At 42.2% G+C, this 26949-nt stretch overlaps 1 protein-coding gene and 1 long non-coding RNA gene across 9 annotated transcripts in view; one reads left to right on the forward strand and one right to left on the reverse strand.

Annotated features, from left to right (window-relative positions):
• Positions 1–26949, reverse strand: part of mylk4b (myosin light chain kinase family, member 4b) — a 215784-nt gene that overhangs the window by 57038 nt on the left and 131797 nt on the right. For 3 of the 7 annotated variants that reach the window (XM_069909867.1, XM_069909852.1, XM_069909860.1), the window contains exon 1: positions 6100–7178. The exons of 3 other annotated variants lie outside the window; for them this stretch is intronic. In XM_069909867.1, the coding sequence (XP_069765968.1) occupies positions 6100–6729 (630 nt within the window). In that variant the 5' untranslated portion in view covers positions 6730–7178. Of the gene's footprint in view, positions 1–6099; positions 7179–26949 lie in introns of those variants that run through there. One more of the 7 variants, XM_069909845.1, reaches the window with a different exon arrangement.
• LOC138748954 (uncharacterized) lies at positions 405–25910 on the forward strand. Of its 2 annotated transcripts, XR_011348331.1 has the most exons (6): positions 405–478; positions 3521–3883; positions 14247–14361; positions 14483–14562; positions 23128–23213; positions 25555–25910. It is a non-coding gene; the product is annotated as an uncharacterized lncRNA (long non-coding RNA). The 2 variants fall into 2 exon arrangements; XR_011348333.1 differs by lacking the exons at positions 14247–14361; positions 14483–14562.

Here is a 26949-nt window from a genome sequence, read left to right on the forward strand (position 1 = left end):
CCTCATTAAACTATGAGTGAAATGGCTCCAGAAAATCTGGAATCACGACAATAACCTTTGCCCCACATTATCAGAAACATCAATCTATTCCCATTCTCTATGTAATTTAAAGTTAATTAATTTTCTCAAATTTCTGGTGTTGATAAAAGGCCTTGACCTGAACCTTTAACTCTATTTCTCTTTCCACATGCAGTATCGCATGACCTGCTGAATTTGTCAATGTAGCTCATCAAATGACCCAAAGACTTGTTGACTCAAACCAAGGCTTTTATTAGCAAGACTGGATCATATTACATCGAGGTCAACTAGTCCAGACTGACCTGGGTCTGGTTAGGAGCAGCCCTTTATGACCTGCTAGTGGGTGTGGCTACAGCTCTCAGCCAATCACTATTACTATATGTAAATATATACAAATATATACATTGGTGATAGTATCCATACTATCACATTCACCCCTTCTTTAAGAACTGACCCCAGAGTGAGTAAAAAAAAAGTGGCGAATAGCGTGCAGTGTTCATGGGCTGTGGTGTTCGGGAGGCCTGATTGTCTGACGTGATTGCCGTGGTGCTGGGATCGGGGTAACTGGCAGAGTATCATTTCTGGGGTCCACACACACAGCTTCACCTAGCCCACTTTCGTCGTTGGCTGTAGGTGGTCCAATCTGCTGCCGTTGTCATCCGTAAGGTGCTGCTAGTCTCGCTGTCCCTGCACATAACCTAGAGGAGGATTGGATGGAGGTTGGAGTTGGAATGTGACAATGTTAGACCAAGCTTGGGCCAAGTACCTTACCGAGACCGTGTCCTCCCGCCCGCCCAGGAACTCGATATAAGCGTAGTGCGGGTTCGCGTGTTACTCGGTTGACTAGGGGGTCGTTTTTCGAGTACCGGACATGACGTCTCAGCAGGACAGGTCCAGGGACCATTAGCCAAGCCGGTGTGGTCGTTCCCGACTCCGACTTCCGTGGGATCAAGAACATACCTTCGTCCTTTCGACCAGCCCGTTACCGTGTGGGTTGTAACTAGTGGTCCTGCTCGAAGCAATACCATGCTCCAGAAGGTACTGCCTCAGCTCCGCACTAAAAAACGAGTACCCCCAGTCACTGTGGATATAGCTGGGGTACCCGAAAATGGCAAAGATGCTGTGCAGAGCATTTATGACTGTGGAGGCGGTCATGTCCGGGTAGGAAATAGCGAACAGGAAGTGGGAGTACTCATTGATCATCATGAGGATGTAGGTATTACAGTGTGTCGATGGTAGAGGCCCCTTGAAATCTACACTTAGATGTTCAAAGGGCCGTGTGGCTTTAATGACGTGGGTCCTCTCGGCTGGAAGTTTTTGGGCTTGCACTCAGCGCATACTGGGCAGGGTCAGGTCATGGAGCGGATCTCCTCGACCGTATAGGGCAGGTTGCGGGCATTCACAAAGTATTCAAACCTGGTGACCCCCGGGTGACAGAGCTCCTCATGGAGTCTGCAGCCTGTCCAGTTGTACACTGGCGCATGTCCCATGGGAAAGGGCATCGGGCGGGTCATTGAGTTTACCAGGCCGGTACAAAATGTCGTAGTTGAAGGTGGAGAGTTCAATTGTCCACCTGGCAATCTTGTCGTTTTTGATCTTACCCCGATGGTTGCTGCTGAACGTAAATGAGACCGCACATTGGTCGGTCAGCAGTGTAAAGCGCCTGCTCGCGAGGTAGTGTCTCCAACAACACATGACCTCTACGATGGCCTAGGCCGCCTCCTCGACAGAAGAGTGTCAGCTTTCTGGACCCTGAAGGGTCCTAGAAAAGAAGGCGACTGGCCTACCGGCCTGGTTTAAGGTGGCTGCCAGCGCAAATTCAGACACATCACTCTCTACCTGGAAGGGTATCGATTCGTCTGTGGCGTGCAGAGAGGCCGCGGCGATGTCCGACTTGATGCGATTGAAGGCTGCTCTGGCTTCCGCTGACAAGAGGAAGGAGGTGGACTTAATCAGTGGTCGAGCCTTGTCAGTGTACCATGGAACCCATTGGGTGAAGTAGGAAAAAAAACCCAGGCAGCATTTGAGTGCCTTCTGGGTTTGGGGCAGTGGAAGGTCCATGAAATGGCGCATCCGATCAGGATCTGGCATTTCCACCACGCAACCTAAAATTGCAAGGCAAGTGGCCCGGAAGACACACTTCTTTCAAACGGCGAAATGGCTGAATCTGACCTACAATTTCGAGGAGTGTGTCGAGGATATCCGCTCCATGTCCCAAGCCTGCCCAGTATGCGCTGAGTGAAAGCCCAACTTTTTCCGGCCCGAGAGGACCCACGGATGTTGGAGTCGAGAACGATCACACCGGCTTGGCTAACAGTCCCCAGACCTGTCCTGCTGAGACGTCACGTCCAGTACTCAAAAAACAACGCCCTAGTCGACCGGGTAACGCTGTTACACACGAACCCGCACTATGCTTTCATCAAGTAACCAGACGGGCGGGAGGACACGGTCTCAATAAGGGATCTGGCCCAAGCCGGCTCTAACATTGTCACGTTCCAACCCCAACCCCAACCTCCATCCAATCCTCCTCTAGGTTACGTGCCAGGTAAACAAGTCTTTGGGTCATTCAACGTGCTACAATTTTATTACCAAAAGACTGGAGCGTATTACATCAAGGTCAACCAGTCCAGACTGACCTGGGTCTGGTTAGGAACAACCCTTTATGACCTGCCAGTGGGTATGGCTACAGCTCTCAGCCAATCACTATCGCTATATGTAAATGTATACAAATATCTACATTGGTGCTAGGATCCATCCTATCGCAGTCAAACACTTTGTTTTTATTTCCAGCATCTGTAGTTTGTTGCATTTCAATAGCCCTCTGCCTCTCGGCCAGACCGTATACACAATCCGAAAATGACACATGCATTCTAACCCTTGGCTGAAGTCCTTTCATTTTGTTTTAATGATTCGAAACCTTTTGAGAGTATGCCTTTTTTTTACATTTGTGCATTTCAGAATCAGTTACAAATATCAAATCTGGACTCATAATTTTGCTTCAGGGTGTTGGCAATTTTTTCCAATTCTTAAGGTTGGTCCATCTGGAGCAGAATCAGAGCTGGATATTGCAAAAACATGTCTCTGACCAGAAGATATTAAATTTTGCTGATTTAACAATGAGTTCAGATTTTCAAAAAAATAACTTGTATTAGCATAAAATATCATAATTGAAAATAAGCTAAAAGTGTTTTAAGTATTAACTAAATGAATCAAATCACAGTTTTAAAATCCATTTTGAAGATTAAGTTCAGTGATCCCTTATCCATTTCAAGGCACCAAAGGTTGCAAGAGGCACTGCCATCAGCTCCTTGCTCTGTATGTTTGACCAGAAAATTCCAGAGTTTCAATGAAAATAAATTGTGATTTATTTTAATTTTTATTTTTGCTTGTTTCTCTCTCTCTCTCACTCACACACACACATACACACACACACACACACACACACACACACACACATACTCTCTCTCTCTCTCTCTCTTGATTGCTCTATATGCGCACACAGACACTCTCGCTCTATACGTGCGTGCACACACACTCGCTCACTCTATATGCACACACACAGACAGACAGACAGACACACACACACAAACACACACACACACACACTCGTTCTCTCTATATGTGCACACACACACTCTCTAAATATCTCTATACACGCACACGCACACACTCTCTCACTTTCTCTATACACACGCACACTCTCTCTCTCGCTCTCTCTACACGCACATACACTCTCTCGCTCTCTCTCTCTTTCTTCAGGATCTGGAACCTACTGTCTGAAAGGGTGGGTGGAAGCTAATTTGATTCGTGCTTTTAAAATGGAGTTCAACAGATACCTAAAGATGAGAAACTACCATGGATCCAGGTAACAATTTGAAAGGAAACACCAATTCTCCAATTCATTTGAACTTTTTTTTAAATATAGTTCTGAAATATTTTGGGACTTGTGTTTTCTAAGCCAAATAGATGTCCAAGTCTATATCTCTATATTTAAAGTGCCACAATGGGCATGATTGACTGAATGGCTGCTTTGGTATTATAAATATGCAATAGTTTAGAATACTGCTTCTAATCCTGGGGAACAACTGTCCTTTAGAAGCAGGTGCTATAGTGTAAAAACCGCACAGAAGTAGACTCTGATAAAAATCAGATTCCTTTAAAAATATTTGTCCATAATATTGCATAAGCCATGACATCACGGTCAGATTTAATAACTTTAATCACTTAATTGCATATGCAATAATGCTTAACTGCACTCTTTCTAATACATGGCATATTTACATTCCCGCTCTAATTCTAAAAATTCATATTCCTCTACAGACTCAACATTAGTTGATTTTTGAATGTTAGGTCAAGGCTGCCTTCTCCTCAGTAGGTTCTTCATCACACATTTATAATGAATAATTGAAATGCAGCAAAGGTCAATCAATATGAGGAAGGATTAATCACATCACAAATAGTGAATGGAACAGATGTTCATTGCTAAAAATAAAGCTAAGAATGTTCATTCCATAATTAAATCTACATGCCTGAGCTTTTTGGCACATGTTTGACTAATTTTGGCACTGGTGTCTGCTGTATTCAATTCACAGATTCACTATAATTGTGTTCATCAATGCACTGAGAACTGAAACAGATTGGAGCTATTTTCTGGTTCAAGACTATCCTTTATTTTGAACTGACTTTGTCTTTAAGAACCTGTACTTCAATTAAAAACAAATGTCTTCTTATTTTCCCATGTGCTCGGAAAGAAAACTCTAAAACTATCATAATTTTGAGGTGCATCTATTAGCTCGATGCTCAAAATTTGATGAGGAATAATGTTGTTTGAGCAGAAACCTGCTAAGATATTTTTGCCCCTCCCAATTTTTTTTTTTATCTCCCATTATGCTGTCAACTGCTAGTTTACTCACTTGCACATGGGCAGTAACCATTTCATGAGATTTCCAGTGTTTGGATAATCTTATAATCTGGTCTAAATCAATTGAAAATCTGACATTTCATTCATTGATGTCATCTGTCTTCACCTCTTTTATTGGATACGACTGCATATTGTTCCTGCTGCCAAAAGCAATGCCGTGCAAAATATTCATCCATGCATTTGAAGTTATGTCCTCTACAGTTCTGGTATTTTATGATCCTTAAATCAATAAGCAATTTGAAATAAGTGTTGCCTGACTCACCTGATAAAATTTCAAAATTGAGCAAGATGAGGATAAGAAAGACCAACAAGTGCTGCACCTTACATGCCCCTTCCCTGCATCACCTTCTAGGAAATGGCATACTTTAGATATGTAGTCACTGGGAATGTGACAGACAACTTAAGCAAAACAAACTCCCACAATAGCAATGTGATAGCATCAAGATGTATGTTGGTGGAAAATAAATAACAACCAGTGCACTGCAGTTGGATCCTTTGCACTTCTAAATTAGTGCCTTAGATTTTTATATCCACCTGAGAGAGAAGAAACCTATCCAAAATATCTTCAAATTAAATAGGTCAAATGTGCTGCAGGAAAAGAATTGCTGGAAGAACTCAACTGTTCAGACAGTACCCATGAGAAGAAATAGTTCTGGGTGTGAACTCTTTCTTTTGGCTTCATTCTTACCTATTTTTGATCCTTTTCCTTTACATTCCAGAGCTACTTGCTGTTTTATAGCATCTCACTCAAGTGACCATCTGTCATGATGGGGCTCTAGGGGAGGGTTGGTGGTAGAACAGAGAGACCCAGTGATACCAGTCCATAGTTTCTTGAGCGTTCAGAAAGGCAGTGAAAAAGGTGTTCAGCCAGCTTGCCTTCAATGGACAGGGCATCGAAAACAAGAGTTGGGACATCATATTAAAGCTGTAAAAGATGTTGGTGAGACCATTCCTGGAATACCATGTGCTGGTCCCTATACTAAAGGATGTGATTAGACTAGAGGGGGTACAGAAAAAAAATTCACAGCTCAGAATGGAGAGCTTGAATTACCTCATCAGACACAGCAAATTTTGTACAAAGCAATTTGAATCACTTTCTTATATTACAGTGTTTAGTTAATATTATTGCATAACTGATGGGAGCATATTAAAATATTTACCTTTACTTTTTTCCTTCTCAACACTACTTTTCCGGAAATAATTCTCTTTTTAGAAATCTTCTGCCCTTCATTGCACAAAGCACTTTGCGGCTTCGGACTAACTTGGCCTTTGAGAATAAATTCAGCAATTCTAGAATTTTTAAATGTCTCTCCTAGATAGTTAATAACTTGTTGTACTCCAAGGAGGACATTTTCAATTCCGTCTATCTTCTTAGTTTGTTCCTTTGAACTCTGTTTCAGTGTTGACAGCAGATCAGAAATTTCACCAGAGATATTGGTATATTTATGTTCTCCTCCGTGACAAATTATACCTTGTTTCATTTTTTCTTTGCCAACCTTCAACATTTCAATGTCTTTTCCAATCCGAACAACATCTTGAGTTATGCCATCCAGTTTCTGAACAACATTTTCCTGAACGCACAATATTTTATCCACAGTTTGACTTAAAGACTCCAATTTAATGTCCATCACATTGAAACTATCCATAGAACTGCACCGACTGCTCTCTGAAGATTTTCTGGAGGATCCCGTTATTGGGGGTGGCCCTTGGCTCTGAATAGCATTAGAATCAAACACCTTGGCCAGGGAATGTACCAAAGTGCTAGAGTTCTTCCTAGGTGGAGTGTTCATTATGAAATTTAATACAGTTAGAAGATTGCAGCCTTTACAGCAACAACAAATTGGTCAGCACAGTCAAAGCAGCTTACCTTGAAATAAATTCAATAGTCCAAATCAGTTTTCACCTTAAAAATAATGGAAGGTCACTGTGAGATTGTTTCTTTCGAGTTCAAATGAATAATCTGAGATGCTCTTCAGCAGTTTCTGTCAGGGTTTGTTTGTTCTTAGGTTTAATACTGTTTTGGAGACTTCCAAAAATTTTCCAGCAACACAATGAAAATGTTATATTTAAGTCCTGCCATGAATCCAGCAAGTCTTCAGATAAGTATAGCTTTCACCTGCAACCGTCCTGATGGGTGATTCTCTTTGTCCACTTTCCTTTGTTCCTTATATGTATTTTAAAGACGCACAACGGCTACATTTAGCAGTAGCAAACTGACATTGAAATTTTCCTACCCACTCCAAATGTCTGTTACCTTGTGACGCTCGCACTGAAATGAAGAAGGCTATTTGGGCACCCATGGCATTTAACAACACATTTCTTGCATGACACTTGATATGCTTTAAAGTGCAAGGCCATTTGCACTTTAGTTTTCCTCAGCAAGAATGTGACTGTGTTGTATTCAAACTAGTGGTTCTTTTATATTTAAAAAAAAGATCAATAAATAACTTTTTCTTCACTGATTACATTTTATCATTGTAGGAAAATGATTGCTTTGTAGATCATTAGGACAACCGGTAGTCTCTCATCTAATCAACTGGTAGTCTCTCATATAATCAACTGGTAGTCTCTCATATAATCAACTGGTAGTCTCCAATATAATCAACCGGTAGTCTCTCATATAATCAACCGGTAGTCTCCAATATAATCAACCGGTAGTCTCTCATATAATCAACTGGTAGTCTCTAATATAATCAACTGGTAGTCTCTAATATAATCCTCAAAAGCAGAAGTCCTCAGCTTGAGAGCTCCAAATACAGACTTATTTCCTGGAAGGTTAATTAAATGTAATCTTTCCTTCTACACTTTTGATAGAAACCCTTCCGCAAGATTTGGGCAGTTAGATCAAGCCTCACTCGAAAAACTGGAACAAGTGATTTAGCAGCACTTCTCTATTAAATAGGACAATAATCAGAAAGGTTATTACTGTAATTCCCCACTTTCCTGGATTTATACAATCCTGCCAAATTTATTCAGATGCTTTTTTTCCTCCCCTCTGACTATTTAGAGGCTCTGCTTGTTGTTGCCTTTTCTTCAGATGCTCTTTGCCCAGTCCACTTAGTCACTGTTCTTCCACACCGCGCCCCCCCCTTCCATTGTTAAGACACTTCTTCCTTCTGTAATCATTGAGAAACCTTTCTCCCCCCCCCCACCTCAACACCTTTCCAATGGCCCTCTCCATTTATTCAGTCACTCATGCACTCATCTCTTTCTCCACTTCTTTGTAATTGCACACCCTTCAACTGTAGAACCCAGGCCTGCTACAAACAAAGCTGAATTCACTGTGTCCTGAAACATATTTCTCTCAGAAGCTCATTAACTCCACTTTGATTATTTTTTGCCCTGTCTACACCAAAGGGCAATTTACAGTTGGTAATTAACCTTCCTTTGGGATGCAGGAGACAGCTGGAGTATGCAGAATATTTCATACAGTCTCAAGGAGAACGTGCAACTATCACAGAGACAGGAGCCGAGGAGGGGATCAAACCTCGGCCCCTGGAGCTGTAAGGCAGCAGCACTTCACTGTTGTGCCACCGTGTTACCCCTTCACTCATTCCTTCATGTTCTCACTTCCCCCTTGCTTCTGACAGTCATCCCTCTCTCCCCACCCCATTAATTCAGTAAATTCTTCTTCCTCCCCCTATTTATTTACAGCTCCCATCCTCTCCATTGATGTTGGCTTTCTCTCTCCACTTTCTCAATTCACACGGATAGACTCGTTCTTTCTCCACTCCAAGGAATCACGTAGAAAAAAATAAAGTAAGTGCACGTCAAGTCAAGTTTATTTTCATCTGATTATACAAGTACAACATCACGAAACAGCGTTCTCCGATCCTCGGTGCAAAATGTGCAGACATAACACACATACAGACAAACATACATACTGTATGCAGGTCAAGTATTTGATCTATAAATAAATAAAAAGATAAATGTTTTGTACAAATTTGAGTCATGGACAGTTAGTGTGTCCTGTTCCTTTGGTCATTCAGCATTCTCACTGCCTAAGGGATGAAGCTATTCCTCAGTCTGGTGGTGCTAGCTCTGATATTTCTGTATCTCTTTCCTGATGGGAGCGGCTGAAAGATGGTGTCTGCAGGGTGGAAAGGGTCCTCAATGATTTTGCATACTCTCTTCAGATAATGATCCTGATAGATCACGTTGATTGTCGGGGGGGGGGGGGCGGAGAGGAGACTCCATTGATTCTCTCTGCCACTCTTATGGTCCTGTGGATTGGCCACCGATTCATTTCTCTGCAGCAACCGTTCTACACTGGGATGCAACCAGCCAGGACGCTCTCATGATGGTGGCCAGTAGCTTTACCCGCTTCAGTCTTCTCAGGAAGTGCAGTCGTTGTGGCACCTTCCAGACAAGTGAGGAGATGTTGAGTTTCCACGATAGGTCACTAGTTAAGTGAACTCCAAGGAACTTGGTGGTCTCCACTCTCTCTACTACAGAGTTGTTTATGTGTAGTGGAGGTCCTCCTGAAGTCCACAATCGTCTCCATCATCTTGTCCACGTTGAGACTCAGGTTATTACTCTCGCACCATTTCACGAGATTTTCCACCTCATCGCTGTAGTGCAACTTATCGTTATTACTGATGAAGTCAATGACTGTTGTGTCATCTACAAACTCGATGACACTGTTGGAGCTGGATCTTGTGATGCAGTCGTGGGCCTGTAGTGTGAACAGGAGTGAGCTAAGCACACAGCCTGAAGGTGCGGCCAGTACTCAGCGTGACAGTGCTTGAAATTCTGCTGCTGACCCGGACAGACTGTGATCCTTCTATTAGGAATTCCAGGATTCAGTTACAGAGAGGGGCGTTGAGTCCCAACAAGGACAGCTTCTCCACCAGCCTCTGGGGAATGATCATATTAAATGCTGAGCTGAAGTCAATGAACAGCAGCCTAGCATATAAGGTTTCATTTTCCAGGGAGGCCAAGACAGAGTGAAGCGACAAGACTATAGTATTGTCTGTGTAATGGTTTCTTCTATAGGAGTTGGCCATTCAGCTCTTTGAGCCTAAACCACCATTCATTATGATCATGTCTGATTCTACCTGATTCCTGCTTTCTCTCCATACTCTGATCCCTTTAGCTATGAGCCACAGCCAATTCCTGCTGCATTTCCTTTCTTCCTTCTAAATTGTCTTTTCCAGCTATAGTTCCTCATGAGCGGGATGGTTAGTGTAGCAATTAGTGCAAGGTAATTGCAACACCAATGATCTGGGTTCAAATCTGGTGCTGTCCATAAGGAGTTTGTAGGTTCTCCCCATATCTGTGTGGGTTTACTCCAGGTGCTCTGGTTTCCTTCCACCTTTTAAAACATTTGGGGTTTGTTGGATAACTGATGTATTTGTGGGCTCATGGGCTAGAATGGCCTTTAACCAAGCTATAAGTATAAATTTGGTTGACCGTTTTGAGTTTTGTGTGCCCGATGGAGATGTGGGGGGGCTGGTAATCATGGTGGGGAGCTGGCTGATGGAGGACCTCAGTTTTCTTCAGGCTGACTTCCAGGCCAAACATTTTGGCAGTTTCCGCAAAGCAGGACGTCAAGCGCTGAAGAGCTGGCTCTGAATGGGCAACTAAAGCGGCATCGTCTGCAAAGAGTAGTTCACGGACAAGTTGCTCTTGTGTCTTGGTGTGAGCTTGCAGGCGCCTCAGATTGAAGAGACTGCCATCTGTGCGGTACCGGATGTAAACAGCGTCTTCATTGTTGGGGTCTTTCATGGCTTGGTTCAGCATCATGCTGAAGAAGATTGAAAAGAGGGTTGGTGCGAGAACACAGCCTTGCTACACGCCATTGTTAATGGCGAAGGGTTCAGAGAGCTCATTGCTGTATCTGACCCGACCTTGTTGGTTTTCGTGCAGTTGGATAATCATGTTGAGGAACTTTGGGGGACATCCGATGCGCTCTAGTATTTGCCAAAGCCCTTTCCTGCTCACGGTGTCGAAGGCTTTGGTGAGGTCAACAAAGGTGATGTAGAGTCCTTTGTTTTGTTCTCTGCACTTTTCTTGGAGCTGTCTGAGGGCAAAGACCATGTCAGTAGTTCCTCTGTTTGCACGAAAGCCGCACTGTGATTCTGGGAGAATATTCTCGGCGACACTAGGTATTATTCTATTTAGTAGAATCCTAGCGAAGATTTTGCCTGCAATGGAGAGCAACGTGATTCCCCTGTAGTTTGAACAGTTTACCTATCTCGGCTACACCATTTCATCAGATGCAAGGATCGACAATGAGATAGACAACAGACTCGCCAAGGCAAACAGCGCCTTTGGAAGACTACACAAAAGAGTCTGGAAAAACAACCAACTGAAAAACCTCACAAAGATAAGCGTATACAGAGCCGTTGTCATACCCACACTCCTGTTCGGCTCCGAATCATGGGTCCTCTACCGGCACCACCTACGGCTCCTAGAACGCTTCCACCAGCGTTGTCTCCGCTCCATCCTCAACATCCATTGGAGCGCTTACATCCCTAACGTCGAAGTACTCGAGATGGCAGAGGTCGACAGCATCGAGTCCACGCTGCTGAAGATCCAGCTGCGCTGGATGGGTCACGTCTCCAGAATGGAGGACCATCGCCTTCCCAAGATCGTGTTATATGGCGAGCTCTCCACTGTCCACCGTGACAGAGGTGCACCAAAGAAAAGGTACAAGGACTGCCTAAAGAAATCTCTTGGTGCCTGCCACATTGACCACCGCCAGTGGGCTGATAACGCCTCAAACCGTGCATCTTGGCGCCTCACAGTTTGGCGGGCAGCAACCTCCTTTGAAGAAGACCGCAGAGCCCACCTCACTGACAAAAGGCAAAGGAGGAAAAACCCAACACCCAACCCCAACCAACCAATTTTCCCCTGCAACCGCTGCAATCGTGTCTGCCTGTCCCGCATCGGACTTGTCAGCCACAAACGAGCCTGCAGCTGACGTGGACTTTTTACCCCCTCCATAAATCTTCGTCCGCGAAGCCAAGCCAAAGAAAGAAGGTATAAATTTAAGATCTATTCTCCTTTTAATTTGCATTAATTTTGTCCTTCCATCTGTTGTCATTCCTTTGCCTTCTTGTTTGTGACCACTGATTTCCCCCTACTGCATTCTCGGATCAGCGCTAGATCCAACTTTGGCACTGCCATTTCTTTTTCACCTCTCCTTTCTTGCAACACCTTCATTTACCCCTTGCCATGCAATAAACATGATCGCCTATTGCCATATGCCAGGGTTCCTTCTCCAACTCCATTCAGCCCTCCCTCTTTCTATCCACTTTTCTCCACATGACTCCCTTTCCCACTTTATATATTTCAATATATTTGTACAGGCTAGATATGGCAGGTTGAGTGGTCTCCATTCTGTGCAATATATTTCCATTGTTCAATACTACGATCTAGTCAGACATTTTGAGGGCAAAGGTGATGGAGCAGAAACTTTACATAACTGACATTCAACCACATGTCTCTACTGCAGTTACTTCCAAGCTTGCATCATGAATTCTCTCAATTAATTGGTAACATATAGAGAAAATATGGTAGATTATATTGTTAAAACTTTCACTAAAGTCGTCTTTTTTTTCATGCTAAGTTGCAGAGAACCGGCTGCCAAACGTCATGATGTCACGATGTGGTGATGTCGTCGGGGCACATGATGCAGGGTTTTTTTAAAAGTTGCGTGTGTCTTTAAACAGTTTTGTTTGAACTTCCTCTCAATTGCAACTCATTTCTCTTCTCAAATTACCCAATGCGACATCAGTGGCTACACATTGAGTCTATCCAAGATGGCCTTGAGCTGATATGAAATGAAGTATGTTGGAAATTGGGAGAAAATCTTTAGCCAAGACACTTTGGGCAAATGTGAAAAACCTTTCTAGGTTTTGATTCTTTAAATTATTTTGACATCAATACTTCAGATGTTGTAAAACAAATACAACCAGTTGATGTGCCCCATTTATTGGGCATCTTAAGGATCAAATTCAGTGATGCTGATGTATTTAGTCAAAAGAAAATTATTAAGTAGGTCGAGCTATTACCTGTCTAACTCCAGAAGTCCAGGTTGAAGCCTGACCACCTGCACTCTCTATATAGATTTCACTTGTCAGTCAAGTCAATTTAAGTTCAGCCACATTTATTGTCATCTCATTGCCCAAGTACAACCTGACAAAACAGCATTCTCCGGTCCTCAGTGCAAAACATGCAGACACACAACCAGACATAAGACGCATAAAGACAAGCAATATATATGTAGGACAAATAGTCATATATACAAATAAATAAATAAATATTGTTTCACCAATAGTGTGAGCAGTTCCTTTGGTCATTCAGCATTCTCACTGCCCATGGGAAGAAGCTATTCCTTGGTGCTGGCTATGACACTCCTGTGGGTAGGACAACATTGAAGGCTGAAGGGCCTGTACTGTGCTGTAGTTTTATCTCTTCCCTGATGGGAGCAGCTGAAAGATGTGTGGGGTGGAAGAAGTCCTCAATGATTTTGCATGCCCTCTTCAGATAATGATCCTGGTAGATCATTTTGATAGGCAGGGAAGGAGATTCCAGTGATCTTCTCTGCCACTCTTATGATCCTGTGGATTGACCTCTGATCTATTTCTCTGCCGTAACCATACTACACTGTGATGTAGCCTGCCTGGGTGGTTTCAAAAGAACTCCTGTAGAAGGTTGACATGATGGTGGCTGGTTGCCTTGCCCGCTTCAATCTTCTCATGAAGTGCAGTCACTGTTATGCCTTCCTGACAAGTGAGGAGATGTTGTGTGTCCATGATAGATCATTAGTTAAGCGAACTCCAAGGAACTTGGTGTTCTCTCCTCTCTACTACAGAGTTGTTGATGTGTAGCCGAGGGTCCTCCTGAAATCTGCGATCATTTTTCTCTTGTCCACATTGAATCTGTCCTCCCACGAACATCTGGCTTTCTCCTGGATGTTCTGGTTTCCACCTAGGACTGATAGATTAGGGGGCTGCTGTAAAGTCTGCCCAGTACATCGGTGAGTAGGAGAACTTGAGGGGGAGTTGATGGGAGTGTGGGGAGAATGAAATGGGATTCATGTAGGATTAGTGTAAAAATAGGTGTTAGGCATTCAGCACGGTCTTACTGGGGAAAAAAAAACTGTTTTCTGAGCTATATCTCCATGACTCTACTTGGCTCTCTCTTTAAAAAGTGTTCTGCCATCAGACAAATGCAGTTTACTCCAGTGCCAGAATTTTATTAATTAAAACTTCACCTCTAAACTCACAATATTCTCTATTAAAGAAGTCTAATCAAAGTCAAATCACTTACTGCTTTCATTTGGTTTATGTTTGCTCAGTGGCCAGTCAAAGATCTTCTGCAGATTAACATGGGAAATTTCTTGAAAGGATTTGCTCAGCCTTAAATCATAAACTTGAGCTACTTAAGGGGAGATTTTTTATACAAAATGGATGGTGAGTACTTAAAGTGTCTTTGTCACTTCAGCTTTCCACTGTTCTTATCTGCTTAAAATTTTGGACTTGACTGAGCACAACAATGGGTATCTTGAGCTGTTCTTTGTCATCTTTTTAACAGATCTTTAACTGATCTAGCAAACCCTTGATTTTTGCGGAAAACTTTGATGCAGTCCTATCACCTCGGAAATTAAGCTTCAGGTAGAGTAACTATTTTTGATATCCACACAGGTTTGACTGGGTGTAGCAGCAAAACATTTGAGCAAAACTGGAGTCAATGGGCATCAAAGGGAAAACACTTGTAAAATCAAATGTTGAACAAACAAAGATGATTGTGGTTGTTGCAACTCTAATAAACACAAACTCTGGACCACTGCAGGAGCTACTCAGGGCAGTACAGAGTCCCAGGCTCAACCAATTTTGGCTTTTCCTCAGTGATCTCCTTTCTATTATTAGGTCAGAAATGGGGACATTTGCAAATGATTATAGTGTTTTGAATTCCATTCACAACTTCTCAATAAATGAAGCAGTCATGGTCATAAGCAGAAAGTTCTACACAGCATTGAGGCATGACTTGATAGGCAGTAAGAAATGTTCATACCACAAAACTGCCAGAAAATAACCATCTCCATCAAGAGAAAAATCTAACCATCTGCACTTGGCATTAATGTCTCCAAGTCCAAATACCTAGATCAGAAACTCATCAGTGCCAAACAGGTCGGAAGCTGGGTAACCTCATGTTCCAATGCTTTTCTACCACCCAAAGGCACAAGTCAGGGGTATGATTGAATATATTTCATTGTTTGGATGAGTGCAGCTGCAACAACTCTCTAGAAGCACAACATCATCCAGGAACAAGCAGTCTACTTGATATAAGACATAGGAGCAGAAATAGGCTATTCAGCCCATTGAGTCTACCCTGCCATTTAATCATGAGCTGATCCATTTCCCCACTCAGCCCCAGTGACTGATCTTCTCCCCATAACCTTTGATGCCCTGGCTAATCAAGAACCTATCAATCTCTGCCTTAAATACAGCCAATAACCTGGGCTCCACAACCAGCTATAGCAACAAATTCCACAGATATACTGCCCTCTGGCTGAAGAAATTCTTACGCATTTCTGTTCTAAGCAGATGCCCATTAATCCTGAAGTTGTGTCCTTTTGTCCTAGACTGTCCCACAATGGGAAATAATCTGTCAACATTTACTTTGTCCATGTCTTTCAACATTCAAAATGTTTCAATGAGATGCCCCCTCATTCTCCTAAATTCCAATGAATAAAGGCCAAGAGCTGCCAAACTCTCCTTTCATTCCCAGAATCATCCTAGTGAACCTCTTTGAAGCCTCTCCAACCAGCACATTTCTTAAATGAGGAGCCCAAAACTGCCCACAATACTCCAAGTGAGATCCAACAAGTGCCTTATAGAGCCTCAATATCACACCCCTGCTCTTATATTCTTTTCCTCTTGAAATGAATGCCAGCACTGCCGCTACTCATCCAGGAGATGCTCACAGCACTTCCCAAACCCACAACCTCTGCTACCAAGAAATATTAAGGCAACAAGCATTTGAGAATAATGTAAAAACTGAAATCCCCACCCTTAATTGATTCCATTGTTTATCCCTATCTCCATCTGATTCCACTGTTCAACCTCACCCTATCTGTTCTACCATTTCCATCTCTGCTTATCCACCATATACATTTTTCTCTATCTAAATATTCTTCCCTCCTCCCCCCCCCCTTTCTAATGGTATCTTCCTCTTCTAATGGTATCTCACCTCTCACACTTTCTGCCTCATATTACTTCTGGGCCCCTCCCCCAGCCCCCTGTATGGGTGTATTTTTACCTATTTTATATTAGTCTTGACAAAAGGCTTCAGACTCAAATCAATGACTGAACATTTCTACTCATGGATGCTAATTGCCACCTTCTCAAGGACAACAAGAGACAAGCAGTAAACCCCGGCTTTGCCAATAACACCCAAGTCCTGAAAAATGACTCCAGGTCATGTCAGGCTCCGGGCCAAAGCCCCAACCTGCCACTGTACAGACAACCTGTGGAAAACCTGATCCTAACAGTCAGAACTAAGTCAGAATCACAAATAAAAAAGGTTTACGTACACGCAGCTCATGATCATTACAGTTTGAGTCTGTTCTTAAATAATTAAAAGTTTCTATTGCAAATGCATTTACCAGTGAAACTAAAGGTAATTTAAGGGTCAATTTGCTTTAACAATCATATACGCCACTGAAAGAATAAGTGAAGTTTATATAGCTAAAGGTCATTTGGCTTCCCAGATGTTCCATATAAAATTGAGATTTCCAGTCATAGAATTCTTGTGTCAGGGTCAAACGACTGCACTTTTCCTGATTTGGAAATCGTTAACTATCCATCATTTTGTCTGGAGGTGCTGATTGTCAGGTTTTAACATACTCATTCTGAAGTAAATATTGCTGGGTGCTGGTTGGTGTTCAAAATCAATGTGCAGTTCAGTATCGAGTTTGTTCTTGTTAGCCTTTTAGTTATTGCCTGGAAATCACAAACCTGGGAACAGTGGTTTCATTCATTTCTGGATATTATTAACCTATAGAGATTAACATTTAACCAGAGGGGTCAATTAATTCAATTTGAACAAGTATGGAGCTCATTTGAAAATTATGTGACTGCCAAAAGGAAAAGAAGACCACCATGATATTATCTAGAAATAATTAGGACCAAATGTACGAACAAGCATCAACTGGATTTGTGGCAAGAACTACCATAGAAATGTAAAAGCACCCCTGTACATTGAGAAAACATTCGTAATGTTTTCTAAAGTGATATACTTGTTTCTTTTAGTATTGGTTGTTCACTTTTATTGCTCTATTAAAATGATTATTGAAATTGGTTGATGGAAATAAGTTAAGTAAACAATTAGTCAACCAAAATGAACAATAAGTATTGGGAAATATAAGATAGAATTGCATTTATGCAGCACATTCCGAGATTTCAAAATCCCTCAAATACAGCAAAATACACATAATTGCAATGGTTTGTTATGGGGTTAAACTAAAAAGTCATTTTGCTTGAATTTTGCTAATACAACAATAAGTATTGATTTTGAAGGTAATTGTGCAATTTTGGAAGTCTGTTATTATCAGTGTTCCCTTCCTGGACTAGAACTTCTATGGCATTATTTATTCACTGGGATGTGGACATTGCTGATGAGGTCAGCACATAATTCATGTCACATATAACACATATGTTATATGTTGAGAATTTGTAGGAAGTCATCTTTTAAACTGTCGCATTCCTCTGGTAAAAGTACTCACAAAATGCAATGGGGAGGGAGTTACTGAATTTAGATCCAATGGCGACAGAGGAGCAGTAATAGATTTCCAAGTTGGAATGGCATTGGAGGAGGAGAACTTGCAGGTTATGTTGTTTCCATGTGTTGAAAGCTCGTTCACCTGGCGCAGAGGCCTAATTAATTTGATTTGCAAAAGCAGCCAGTGGTTCCACACAATCCTGAACAACTTACACATGTGAAGAGATGACTTTCCCAAGTTCACTTCAAAATAATTCTCAGGAAGAAATTTGGAGCGTTAATGAAGAGGGTGGGTTTCAGCTTCTGATCCTACATGACCTCTATACATCTATTTGCTATTCACAGCTTTGTAAATTGATTGCTGTATATTTCTGTCCTTGCCCATCACCCATGGTTTTCTTACCTCTGGACCTGGCATCCTCAATCATCTTCTGACAGCTGTCCACTTTAACAGCATCCCCCACTAATATACCACAATTCTGTGCTGCCTCTCTCTCTCCTCCTTAAAACCAGGCACTTTCGCCAGGTTGTCAGTGACCAATACAAAGATCAACTTCAACATTTTGCCGAAAGGTTCTCCTGAGAAGTACATTGAGACCACTGTAGTGTACACAACTCTGTAGTAGAGGGAGTGGAGAGCACCTAGTTCTTGGAGTTCACTTAACTAGTGACCAATCAATCATGGACACACAACATCTCCTCATTTGTCGGAAAGACACAACAGCGACAGCACCTCCAGAGAAGACTGAAGCTGACAAGGTTACCAGGTACCATTATGTTAACCTTCTGTAGGAGCTCTATCGAGAGCAGCCTAGCCAGTTGCATGAGCGTGTTATGGTTGCTGAAGGAAAATGGATAGGAGGTCAATCCACAGGTCCATAAGAGTGGCAGAGAGGATCGCTGGAGTCTCCCTCCTCTCCCATCGACATGATCTACTGGGATCATTGTCTGAAAAAGGTGCGCAAAATCATTGCGATCCCCTTCTACCCCACATGCATCTTTCAGCTGCTTCCATCAGAAAGAGATTCAGCAATATAAGAGCCTGCACCACCAGGCTGAGGAACAGCTTCTTCCCTCAGGCAGGGAGAATGGGGAGGAACTGCTCGCACTAACCATCCGAGATTCTTGTGCGTACAAAATCTAAATTTATTTATTTGTATATATGAATACTTGTCCCGCATATGTATTGTTCGTCAGTATGTGTGTTATGTCTGGTTGTGTGTTTGTATGTTTTTGCACCAAGGACTGGAGAACACTGTTTTGTTGGGCTGTACTTTGCAATCAGATGACAATACATTTGACTTGATTTGAGATTTTTTTTTTAAATTTTAGAGATACAAAACAATTAATGTCCTTCAGGACTGTATCCCCATTTACTCTACAAGCCTCATACATTTTTGGAGGGTGGGAACCAAGCCACCTGGGGGGAACCCACGCAAACATGAGGAGGACATATAAACTCCTTATAGACAGTGCTGGATTTGAACCTGGATTTCTGGTGCTGTTATAACGTTGCACTAACCACTACGCTAACCATGATTGCCTCAGTTCTGACTAAATTAAAGGTGCTAATGTTTGGAATTTGTTTCTGTCTCTTTGTGCTCTGGAACAACATTGGAACTAATCCAGCAAAATTCAAAGTGATCTATGTGGGTCCAGAATAGCATTTCAGCTCCTCCTGGACACACAGAGATCAGTTCGACATTTCCTAGAGAAGTTCTGCTTTGTTAGATGGAGAGCGGACAGCAGGTCTTTAGCCATTAAACTTGCATGGGTCTCGGTGGCATTATGGAAGCCCTAATCACAGGCATTTATTTGGCTCCAGATTGAGTCAGGTAGGCACTTAAATTGGTCATGGAGCAGCAGAAAACCAGCGCAATGACTGAGTTTGAATTGTTCAGTCCTGTCTGGTTTCTAGTGGGGGTGGTGAGGCTGCAGTGGGGATCGGTGGGGGCATGTACGATTCAAATGTCCCTCTCTGAATAGAGAAGGCTAGAGCTGGAAAGCTAAAGAGCGAGCTGTCTGTCTGTGCAGACCTCAACTAAATATGAGTGAAGGAATCTGCATGAAAGAGTAAGGGCACAGTCAGTAAATTAATAGCAGGCAGGATTATGTGCCTGAAGTAATCTGTTGTAGGTTGTTCAACTGGCAAGAGTTCTCTGCTCCATAATCTGCAGTGTTGCTTGCAAATGCATTCATTCTTCAGAAAAGTTGGGAATTTGTCCAACTTAATTTCAGAGCAATATCTTTGTGCTGGCAAAATCTTGGGAGATAGGAAGTTTAAGCACAATGTTTGATATTGCAAAGTTTGTGATTAAATCAGTACCATTCACATTACACAACAAGCCCCTCAGTTAACCCATTGAATTTTCTAACCAATAAAGCACACTGTTTGAAAGTTGGCACCTAGCAATTCTGGGGGAAAACAGACGTACAGCTAGCTTCCAGAGACATGCTCTGGAATTCCAAAATCACATCTCTTTGAGGATGGGAGGCAGTTGCCTTTCATATAATATGACTTTTCTTCTGTTGTGGTGGATAATGCCACTTATGCATTTAAAAAAAAACGGGTTCTAAAGACATTATTCAACCAACAACAAAAAAAATCACTGGAACCCAAAAAGTTAGTCAGAGAGATCAGAATGAGCACTACGGAATGATATAGAGTTAATTAATCAAATCAAATTAAGTTGATATCAAGGAGTAAAACATGAAAGTCTGCAGTTGGTGCAAAACATGCAGACACACAACCAGACAGAACACATACATAGACAACAATACATATCCAGGATAAATATTCATATATACAGTGGTTCTCAACCTTTTTCTTTCCGTGGTAAGAAAAAGGTTGAGAACCACTGTTTTAATCTTAACTAATGACTTGTGTGCACGATTTCATAACTCCAAAGGAAATGGGCCAATGACAATTTTTCTCAAGCAAATTATTTCAGTAACTTGCTTTGTTCGAGAGTGTGGACTCCCAAAGGCCGGAAAGTGTGTTGGCACAGTGTGAAGGGGAAAACCTGGAAGGTAGTGGCATTAACCAGCCGGCATCAGTTGAGGTCAACCAGGAGTTCATTTGCCCAGAGGAAATCCGCTCCTAGGAGAGCATAGCCTACTGATACGATGGTACAGTCCCACCCGAAAATGGCGTTTCCGATGTGAATGGTCACGCAATGTGTCCCATAGGTGGGGATGGTTGAACTGTTGGCAACCTGTAGGGGTAGGCCCTCTGGCATTGTTCTTCTGTTTGGCGGAACTAGGCTGATTTCTGCGCCGGTGTCTCTCAGGAATTCCTGCTAGATCTTCTGGTCACAAAGGTACAGCAGGCCTTTTCAAGTGTCAACTGCCAAGGCCTCTAATGGCATCTGGCCTGTTAATTTCCCTGCATTGGACTGGGTTTGCTGGGTTTTCAGGCAGCATTGCAGTCCCACCAATGGTGGAAATAGCAGTACCCTGCTGTTTTGTCACTGCAGTCGCCGCGTTGTGGCTGGGCTGCTGCGATGGCCGCCATGGAGGTGCACAAGGTGTTCAAGGTTTATGCGGTTGCTCTCACTGCACAAATGGGCTGGACATGGATGGAGTTGGGTTGCGGAGTGCGGAAGAGTCAGTTTGCTTCTCTTGCCATGATGTGCAGTTTGGCAAAGTTCATGTTGGAGATGGCGGCAGCAACATGGACCGGCATCTTGGAAGGGAACAGACCCTCAAACAGGAAGCACTTTGTGTGTCCATTTGCAAGGGCCACTAGCCCCTGCATCAGTTCTGAATGGGTTGCGATCACCTAGGCCCTACGTGTTAAGCACGTGAATGGCTCGTTTGTGCCAGCTAAGTTCAAATGACTCGAAAATAAACCATTTAAACATTATGTACTTGCCGTCCAAGAGTGGGTTGTTGACAAATGGGGTGACTTTTGCTGCTGTGGCAGGGTTCCAGGTGCTGACCATGTGCCAGAACTTTGTGCCTTTGGCTGTTATTCCTTGCAGGGCAAATTGTGGTTCTACAAGTTGCAGCCAGCTGCATGGCTAGTTTGCCCAGAATGGTGGCAAGTGGATGCTTATGGCGTAAACTGCCGTGGGAGATCCTTTGGTGGCAGCTGCTAGGGCTGTGGATGAGTCAGCAGGATTCATCTTGCTGCGTGTTTCGGGCTCTAAAAAATGTTAGAACCTGTTCAGGGTCACCACTGTAGCACTGCTAAAGGCAGAGCTGCTGAAATAAATGCTGTCCATTCCAAGCAAGTAAACCAGTAAATGCCGCTTATTCAAACTATGTGCGCTCCTTTTAAAGGGAGACGACAAGCTCATGGGAGTGATGTCATAATGCTACTGTGAGGCCTGGCAAGCACGCTCCTGCTGCCTGGAACTTCTGCGCAGTGGGGGGAAAGCCCTGTGCCCTGCTGTGCTCGCTGTTCACTACGACGATTCGGCCTGCCGTATATGAGGTTGACCCGGCCCGCTAAAATTTGTACAACACTTTGGTCAACGTGAGTTGTTTTAAATGTGCTATATAAATAAACTAAAGAATAGAAATGGTCCTGTCTGGTTGCATCATAGTATGGTAGCTACAAAGCATCTGATTAGAGATCAGTACAGAGGATGATTAAAACTGCTGAGAAGATCACTAGGGTCTCCATGCCCTCTATTAACAATATCAACAGGAAATATATATATATATGTATGTATGCTTTGGAATCTATGATTTATATGATTATATTGTACAATGAATTTTGAATTTAGATGAATGTATGACTTAAAAACATCAAAAATAAAATTCTAAAAATAAATATCGACAGGGAGCTGTGCTTATAGAGGGCTCAGAGAATCATTGAGGACCCTTATCACCCAGCCTGCAGTATCTTGGAGAAACTACTTTCAAAGAAGAGGTTCATGAGCATATAAACCAAGACTGCCAGGCTGGGAAACAGCTTCTTCCCGCAGGCAGTGAGACTGTTAAACAATTCTAGAAATCTGTAAATTATTTTTATATCTATTATGTTGGATTGTTATATATATAAAGTAACATTTCATAATTCAAGCATCTGGCAGCCTCAAACAGCCGGCAAAATAAAACAAGAAAGATAAATTCAAAAAATTAAAATAAATAAGAATAAAATAATAGGTAAAAATACGTGTTTAAAATTATAAATGTTCTCTGAAGTAACACATAAACCTTTGGTGAAATGGGAGCAAATATTCAGCCAACCAAGTGCCTTAGTCGTGTTTTGCACAACTGTTTAAATAAAGTTTGAATATAGTTGTATTTGAATAAAATGGCATCGCCCAAGATGAAGAGCTGTTTGATGCTGCTCACCCTTGGGGTGACTCTATTAAAGTATCTTCTTATCCCTCCTTAGTAAGAGTATCCCGGTCAGAAGATTTACCTTGGGGAAGGGAGGGGTTAATTAACTATAATTCTAATTCATCTTTATTTTAATATAATATAATTAATCTTTTGGGCAGCTCAGTGGAGGAGAAGGAAACTACAGACGCAGCAACGGTGAAACGTTTTCAAAGAATGTGACTGAAATTAAGTAAAATGCTTTAAGGTTTGTATGTACATGCAAGTGAAGTTTGTTCAGTGTAAGTACAGGATAGAATTTTTGTCTTGTTTTTTAAACTGTTTGTTCTTAATGCAGGTGTATTAGTTAGACATTGTAAGAGCAACTGGAAAATACACTTATCAGGCATTTACCAATCCCTGTAGGTGCCGGAATATCAGAGGTTTTACTTTATTGGTGTACTGTGCATTTGTGTGTTGATGGGTTGTACACTATGTATATATCTACAAAATGTAGAGCAGTTACTTGCTTGGGTCACTCTGAAAGTACTTCCCAAAGTTATGATCCTTACCATTAAGAAAGATAAAGTAACTAGCACCTCGAGATTTCCCTCTGTGCTCTACATCATTCTGATTTGAGAATGTATGATCAGTCCTTGCTCAGTTCTTGGTCTAAAACCTAGAAACCCCTACCCATCACTTTCATCAAGAAAACTGGAATGTTTCTAGTTTTAGCTCTTTGTGATGAGGGGAAATTGTTTCCTGCAGTCTACATTATTATTAGCCCTCATAATTTTATAAATCTTGATCTTGTCCCTTCTTAACCTCCTCCACTTCAGGAAAATAGATCAAACTATCCCAATCTCCCCTCATTATTAAGAAGCTCCATCTCAGGCACATCAGTGCCTCTACTTCCTCAGAAGTTTGCAGAGGTTTGGTATGACATTGGAATCCCTGGATAATTTCTACAGAGGTGTGGTAGAAAGTGTGCTGACTGGCAACATCATGGTCTGGTATGAAAACACCAATACTGCTGAGCGCAAAACCCTCCGAAAGGTCATGGGCACATCCCAGGACATCACAGGCAAAACCCTTCCCACTATTGAGTACATCTAAAGGGAACACTGCTGTCAGAGAGCAGCAACAATCACCAAAGACCCTCAACACCCAGCACAAGCTCTGTTCTCACTGCTGCCATCAGGAAAGTGGTATAGGTACCACAAGACTCGCACCACTGGGTTCAGGACAGCTACTACCCCTCCAGCATTAGTCTCCTCAATCAGAGACTCATTTAAGGACTCTTACTTGTCCACTCTATTGATTTTCTTCTGTTCTCTCTTTATTGCACAGTCAGTTTGTTTACATTATTGATCTATTTACAGTTCTTTGTTTGTTTACATGTTTCACACTTTGTACAGTTTATTTTTTGCACTACTAGTTAGTGGTAATTCTGCCGCACCCACGGGAAAAAAGAATCTCAAGATTGTATGTGATGTTATGTATGTACGCTGACAATAAATCTGAAATCTTGGTGAGTCCCCTCTGCACCTCACCAGTGCAAACACACCTTTTGTATATTGTGGTGATTAGGACTTCGTGGAATACTCCAGCTGAGATCTAACTAATGTTTATAAAGTTGGAGCATAACCTCGCTTTTCTTATATTCAATATCCAGACTCCTTGTGCCTACCTGACTACATTATCTACCTGTGCCGCCATCTTCAATCATCCTTGTTCTCTAGCTTCATTCTTAATTCTAAAATGCATCAGCTCATATTTAAACTCCATTTCCCTTTTGCCCATTTCACCAACACATCGATATTATGCTGCAGCCTAAGACTGCCTTCCCTTCCTCACTATCTACAGCTCTGTCAATCCTCATGCCATCTATGAACTTACTGATCCTGTCTCCTGGAGTCTCATCCAAATCATTCACAATCATTCACCCTTCACCAAACTCTGTGGACCATCACGGTAAACGTGCATCCACTCACAAAGACAACCTTCTGTCTCCTATTGCAAGCCAATTTTTGGTCCAACTTATCAAGATGCACTGGATCCCATGGGCTCTAACCTCTTGAATTAGTTTGCTCTGTATAACCTTGCCAAAGACCTCACTGAAGCCCATGTAAACCACATCTACTGCACATATTTCTAATCAGGTATTTTCAGGTCAAAATTGTGATAATAATAGAGTTCATAGCATTCACCAGTATTAAACTAAGTAAAAACCTAAGGCATCTGTGAAGGGGAGAAGAAACTGGGCAAATTGTTGATAATTTGTGCCATTCTGACAATGGCTTTGCCAAATATGCATCTATACTACAATTCTCGAGAATTCAATCAATAGCCAGGTCTGTCCAAAAGCATGAATGAGTCACAAAAATTAGTGCTGTCAATTCCAGTCATACGTCCTCTTTAAAACTCCATGAATTTTGATTTGTCATGAAGCATGAGTGTGCTTTTTCCCTGAAAGAACTAAATGAAACTTGGACCCTTGCTCCCATGGATCTGGAAATTTTGTAGACACTTCAATAATTTTTCCCCTTCTTTCATCCTGCCAAGAATTTGCCTGACATTTATTCTTTTTCTTTGTTTCATTCATTAAGGTCCAAGAGCATTGTGCCTCATAGTTCAGAGGTTTGAGACACTGCCCTGAGTCTGCCAACCCCATTGCACTCCCTTCAACTTGAACCACAAAAATAATTTTATCTGAAGAATGAAGCAAAAGTCCAGTCTATGATGCCTGCCATTTGATTTCTCTAGAACAAGGCAATCAGTATAGCAACAGGTGCTTTTGTGCCACCACAAATATTATCTTCAGCTTTCCTATCTATTTGAAGATCATTTATATCAGAAATATTCCCTGTTGATGATCCAAGAAGTGTTAGGTGGCAAGCAGAGCAAATTCAAATCATTGCTCCTTTGCTTGCCAACTCAATGAACATTTATGTTGAATCCTCTTTTATTGCTTTATTGGTAGCCTCGGCATCTTAGATAGATAATCATTTGATTTGCACCAATTAAATTTTAATGTTTTGGGCCCGTATCGCAGCACATGCATTTTGTGCGTGATCCACTACTATTTTCTGCTTTATTGTATGAACCTGCATAGCTGCATGATGGTTGGTTAATCAGTGACTGTAGATTGTCCCTAGTGCAGAGGTGATGGCTGGAGTTTGGGGGAGCTGAAAGGAATAGTGTAGCATTTGTCTAAGTGGTCAGTGTGAACTAAATGGGCTGAAGGATCTGTTTTCCCTACTGAATAATACTATGACTCTATCTTGGGCTTTCAGGTCATGTAATTAACCTTTAATGTGTGATTTTAAGAAATGAAATGTGGTGCAGTCAAGAAAACAACAACCTCTTGCACATTTTTCTACTCTGGGCTGTACCACTGAGATTGATGACCGCCTCGTGGGAACCAGGTCATCTTCCGTATGGGCACCCTCCAACTGGATGGCATTAACATCGACTTCTCCAGTTTCAGTTAATTTCCCCTTCCCCCCCACCCCCCCCACCATTTTCATCCCCTGTCTCCTTTCCTCTCGTTCTGTCTGTTTTTCTCTCTCTTCCATTTCCTGTCTCCTTTCACAGAGCCAAACTCAATTGTCACCTTTCCTCTTATTATATCCAATTAACTATTTTTGTTTGTTGGTTTGGACTCCTACCCCACCCATTCTTCTGTCTTTCTCTCTCAGTTTTTAATTAATTTCACACTGGTAACCCACTAAACGACCTATGTGCAATCTCTTCTCTTTGGCTTGGCTTCGCAGACGAAGATTTATGGAGGGGTAAATGTCCATGTCAGCTGCAGGCTCGTTTGTGGCTGACAAGTCTGATGCGGGACAGGCAGACACAGTTGCAGTGACTGCAGGGCAAAATTGGTTTGTTGGGGTTAGGTGTTGGGTTTTTCCTCCTTTGTCTTTTGACAGTGAGGTGGGCTCTGCGGTCTTCTTCAAAGGAGGTTGCTGCCCGCCGAACTGTGAGGCGCCAAGATGCAT

This window comes from Narcine bancroftii, chromosome 1, assembly GCF_036971445.1.
Source record: "Narcine bancroftii isolate sNarBan1 chromosome 1, sNarBan1.hap1, whole genome shotgun sequence".
Taxonomy (NCBI): Eukaryota; Metazoa; Chordata; class Chondrichthyes; order Torpediniformes; family Narcinidae; genus Narcine; species Narcine bancroftii.